Raw genomic sequence first — 5391 nt, forward strand, 5'->3', positions numbered from 1 at the left:
AGAAGCCGCGATGAATTTGAAAATAGACCAGCGACCCTACCGGTCGCCTCAAGAATATATAAAGGGAGGCTTCTGAGCGAGTAGAAGCCTCCCCAGATTCATACAAACCATTTTGCCGTACCGCCAGCCTCGCCCTTGTCTACCCAACTAGTCCGCCAGCCTGACCGTCCTTCGATCTTGGTTTCTCCAGAGTCATTCGTCGTTTTTTTATCGTGGACTTTCTCTCCGAGTAAGTCCACTGTTTTTTCTTTCTCTATTGGGATATATATCCCCCACCATCTCCTGGGAACGTCTTGCACGTTCGAAATACCCCCTTAACTGGGCCCCAGACGTCACAGGTCACACCACCCCTGCGCATAGTGTGCGCAGGCCCTGTAAGATCTTCCGGAGGGCACTTAACCACCCCAGGCGCTCCTGGCCCCTCCGTTAACCCCTTTTTTGGGTATATTAAAAATAACTTTAAAGTTATTTTGCACTTTATCGCGCTTTTGCCGCGCGTACCACTGCACCGTTGCGCAGTCACCGGTGTAGCTAGAGGAGTGCACATACTCTTGGCATCACCGCGCCTGACAGCCATCACAGAGTATGTGCTCGGGGTGGCCTCTAAATCCGAGTGCACTTCCTTCGACCACTTGTGTTTGTTGGTCATCAGCCACTTCTGGTGGGCTCGGTTACTGGTGTAAAACAATACATCCCCCGACGGTAGCATGCTGGCGCCGCGGATGGCCATGTACTCTCCGTCGACTTTGGCATTGAGTTTGACTAGCGCCTCGTTGGCTCTCTGGACTAGGGCGCATTTGGGCACGTCCTTGAGGGTGGTGTTTGCTGGATTCGAGTGTATGATCACCCGCTTCGGCTTGAGTGAGGCAATGGTCTGGGCGGGTGGAGGACGCGTGTTCGGCGCGTGGATTGAACCAGTAAGGCCTGCGGCGGTCGCAGACGCGAAGGATTTGACCGCAGGTGCCGCCGGCTTGGGACCGGTCTTGAAGAGCTTTTCGAACTCGGCCATCTTCTTCATGATAGGGTTGATCTTGGCTCCGACCTTGGCATCAACCTTGGCTTTGAGCTGGTCAACGGTGGACTCCAATCGTTGGACCAATCTCTCGTTATTCTCCGAGAGTTCCAGCACCAAGTCCATGAGTCTGGCCTCGAGCGTGACCGAGCTGTTTTCGTCGCATACGCCAAACGTCTTGGTAAGCAAGATGTGAAGACTAGACGCGGGGGGTTTGTTTGTTGGGCGGGGAGGAAGGCGGACCTCCAAATCTTCCATCATGTCCGAGTGGTCCGCAGGAGGCGCGCCGGACAATCGAATGGGGTCGGGGGGGGCGGTGGGTGGGAAGCATAAGCTGCCCGAGGGGATGGGGGGGGGAAAGAACTTTTCTGATTTTAGTAGGGGGTTGGTGAGTTTTTGAGGTGTCAACGCGTGTAGTGGGGTTTTTTGTGGTTCGCGGCAGAAAAGTGACCCTTCAGTTTACATACACAGTTTTACAAAACTGCATGTATATAGCTTACATACTACCCTTTTACATATATATGTGGCTGCGTAGCAACCAGCCAGCCTCATATGCAGCTTTGTAGCAACCACAAGCCACTTATTACAGTAACCCAGCAACCACAAGCCACATTAATAAAGCGGCATAGTAACCATGGGGCTGTGCAAGTCACTCAAGCAGACTACACAGCAATACAGAAAGCTGTGCAGGTCACTTGAGAAGACTCCATAGCAACCAGAGGGCTGTGTAAGCCACACTTGTAACTAGATCACCAGCTAAATTTGCTCATGTCTACACTGCCACACTGTACATAGCTGTATTTGCACAGCATTTGTAAAGGCACACCAGCCAAAACCCCTCATGTACATAGACCACCAGCATAAATGCCTCACATTTTCCTATGGAAGGAGAGGCTCTCTCCTCCTTTGTGCTCCAGGGAATCCAATCAAGGAGATCATTCCCCCCACAAGATTCAAATAAATTGTCACCCTCACACTCTCCGCCACATAATAAAATACTAGCTTTATATTTTGAAATACACAGTCCATTGTGAGCCACTTGTGAGAAAAGTATTCAACTGCACTAGACCACTGTCTTCTTGCTTCCAGCCTAGCTGGGGGTGTTGTCAGTCTTTGTCTTTCAGAGAAGCAGGGGTTTCCCCACACATACTTCTCTAAATTCAGCCATAAGAGGTGCAAACCGCTTTTGGAGTCTCACAGCAATACATAGAAACTTTGTATATATATGTGTGTGTTTGATTTCAAGCAGATATTTAGGGTTCTCAAAGTTGAGACATACCGGCATATGCCATGATGACATAAAACCTTTTTCGCAGGGACTGTCAAAAGCTGTCAAACAGTTCTCTGCAAAAAAGGTGTTTACGGCAGTATGCCACAATATGATATGTTTTTATGTTTTCAACTTTGAGAACCCTAATTTATTTTACAAATGAAGTAAGGTTCGAAACATAAACAACACTCCACTCCACAAAGTTTGGAGGAGCACAAGGCATTTATAGAACATCATTGAATATATGTAAGTTTATGCAAGGAATAACGAAACAGCATATGAATTAACAAAGAAGAGCAGTCCGTGATGCATTCTATGCGATACAATAGACAATATTGGGAAAGAAAATATATACTTCAACAGGCGCTCATTTCGTCAAGGGCTCTTCGTAAATCTGGAACCCGTGGAAAGAAGTCCACTTCAAAGGGTTTCGGTCTTGAGTTTGTGGCATCTTCAAATGCTGTAAAGGCCATGTAGAATCATGTCAGAGTGAAGTCCTACGTCTGAAGAAGCGACTTAGAAGACTTGCCCATTGTATCTAATTCAATTGCATTGCCATTCATGTCCTTCTTTGTTTTAATGTTGAATGACCACAGAAGGTTGGCGGTGTTGATGAACATACTTCGGTCCGCAATGGTTACCCCGGCACATCTCCTATTGATCAGTTTAGTAAATCAAATCAATCAATTTCTCGGCATATTTATACGTCGTCTTAGATTTGAAGTGACTTACCGTCTTCCAAAGCCGTAAGCAAAATGCCTCATGTCTGGGTTCAACACAGTTTTTCCGGTTTCATCATCATTCGTCAGCCATCGTTCGAGATCAAACTTATCTGGTTCCGGAAAGACAGACTCATCGCGATGGATGGACCTTTCGGGGAAAATGCATGTCATTATGGCAGGAACAGATGATTGTTAGAATATCTTAGACAAAAGTTGAGATATTTACCAGTGATTTCCAACAACCCAGGATCCGGCTGGAATGAAGTGACCTTCGTAAACGTCATCCTTGACTGTTGCATGCATAAATCCTACGGCTGCCTTCTATCAGTGTTGGGGCGAAAATAATCTGGAAAGAAAATACGCACCAGCTGCAGAGGCAGGCCTCCACCGGAATGTTTCGCAGACGAAAGCCTTCACCAATGGAAGTTCAAGATAGTCATCGAAGGTTGGCACTGGAAATGTACGTCCACAAGGGTCATGAATACGGCGTTGCTCCAAGTGAGGCAGAAATAATCCGACCCACTTCTTTCGTTTCCTACAACGCTTTCAAGCTCGTCTTGCACCTTCTTGACCTGCTCTGGATGACAGGCTGCTGCAAATATCACAATGGCTAGAGCAGCTTCAAAGTTTTTACTACATCAGTGAAATCATATTAGAGCAGTCATGTTTTTTCTAAAACAATAGGCTTACCTGCAGTAGTATCTGAACCAGCGCCAAATAAAGACCCTACAAGTTCCGAGTGTTTTGTTAATACAGTGCGAATAATTCCCCAGATCTTGCTTCATGGGTTTACAATTGTAATGAAGACTCACCCGCTAGGTATGCCGCCTCATTATCAGACAAGGAGAATTCTCTGGTCGTAAAAAATGGTACGAAAAGGGAGGGGAGTTCGATCGCGTCAGTGGTAGATTATTGAAATCAAGACAGAAAAATTCGATGAATGTGGTTTACTTTTGACGTTCAAGCATGTAAGAGGTGAAGCAACTATCTCTTTTTCCAGGAATATTCATTTCACGTCGCACGCCATCCACTTGTGAGCTGAAGAGATGTAGCTCCTCCTGGTGCCATTTTCTTCCCTGGGCTACCCAACCAGGGATATAACGCAACCAAGGGAAACGGTCAACAGCATGCGCGTCTATACGCGTGGCTTTGCTGAAACGCGTCAACGTCTTGATGACTTTTACAACTTCCTCGTCACTATGATGTATTGGTGTTGTTTTTCCATATGTGATCTTGATGATTACACTAGCCGCATACCTATACAAAGGCACTGTTAGTTGAAAGACTCGATTCCCTTTACTTGGTGAAATTTTGACTGTCATGCTCACCGTGTGAGAGCCTCGGTGAAATCTTTTGGGCGCTCGAGAATGTCAAGGATTAATTGACGCGACGCTCGTTCTTGGATGGGCTGATATCTAGTTGGATACAAGAAAGCAGTCAGGAGACCTGAAGGGTTCGGGTAGTTAAAATTGGCTACTCAAACGATGTTGCCGCTTTATTATCCAATTGGGAATGGAGCACTCTGGAAAGATTGGGAGAAATTTAGTTAAGGTTAATCGTAGCCAAAGAAAATATGTGCTTCTTCTCACCGGCGATATCTCTTCCAACGGTCTCCATAGGGAAGGCATAGTGTGCGTAGCCCCCCAGACATGATGTTACCAGCCATTTCTTACGAGGAGAAAGTACATTTTAGCCAGTGGGGCCCTCTACGTTAAGTGAACGATAATTTGTCTTACCTAACTGTGGTCGATCACAGTATACGCTGCTACGACCTTCCAAAAGGGCCAGCGCTGGTTCGACACGACCCACGATCACCAACAACTTATTGTTGCTCAATTTCACGGATGAGACCGGTCCATACTCCTTTGTAATTTTCTCCATCTGTCGCCAATGACTAGGTCAAAAGTATCATCTATGAGTCGGCCAAACTTCATGTCAAGTATAGGAAACCGAAACAAAAGATTACGGACTATGGGCCAAATGAATACCCCACGAATGGGAAAGATTTAGGTCCAGGAGGAAGGGGAAGATGACGTCTCCGAGTCCGACGGGTAATCGTCGACAGGATGACAGGAGATAGGACACAGATGAGCAATGAGAAGACCACGCGAAAATTTTGAACTATCTCGTTGTGTATCAATCTCATTGTCGCTGGGATTAGCTCCATCATATTGATGACCGGATAAGATATTTTGAACTATCAGCAATAAGAGATTTAGGTTGGAAACGTCAACGCCGGCTCGAATTTGTGTATGAGAGGGAAGACGAAGAGATGGGTTCGAATGATTATAAATATGTATGTGAAATATGATGATTGAGGTGGGGAACTGGATCGGGGGGAGAGGAGAGAGAGAGACGGGAAGGAGCAATAAGAATTCAAAGGTTTG

The 5391-nt window shown here is 46.3% G+C and overlaps 1 protein-coding gene across 1 annotated transcript; it reads right to left on the reverse strand.

The window, feature by feature from the left end:
• Positions 1-2638: 2638 nt before the first annotated feature.
• Positions 2639-5174, reverse strand: PtA15_4A119 (uncharacterized protein; the record flags this gene model as incomplete). The annotated part of the gene is made up of 14 exons (XM_053167970.1): positions 2639-2742; positions 2812-2936; positions 3015-3152; positions 3231-3312; positions 3370-3456; positions 3528-3623; positions 3695-3730; positions 3817-3857; positions 3956-4261; positions 4333-4419; positions 4488-4526; positions 4594-4672; positions 4741-4898; positions 4975-5174. 14 exons carry the CDS (start codon positions 5172-5174, stop codon positions 2639-2641), a joined length of 1578 nt encoding a protein of 525 aa, XP_053019226.1.
• Positions 5175-5391: the final 217 nt, after the last annotated feature.

The sequence above is a fragment of the Puccinia triticina genome, chromosome 4A (assembly GCF_026914185.1).
Source record: "Puccinia triticina chromosome 4A, complete sequence".
NCBI lineage: Eukaryota > Fungi > Basidiomycota > Pucciniomycetes > Pucciniales > Pucciniaceae > Puccinia > Puccinia triticina.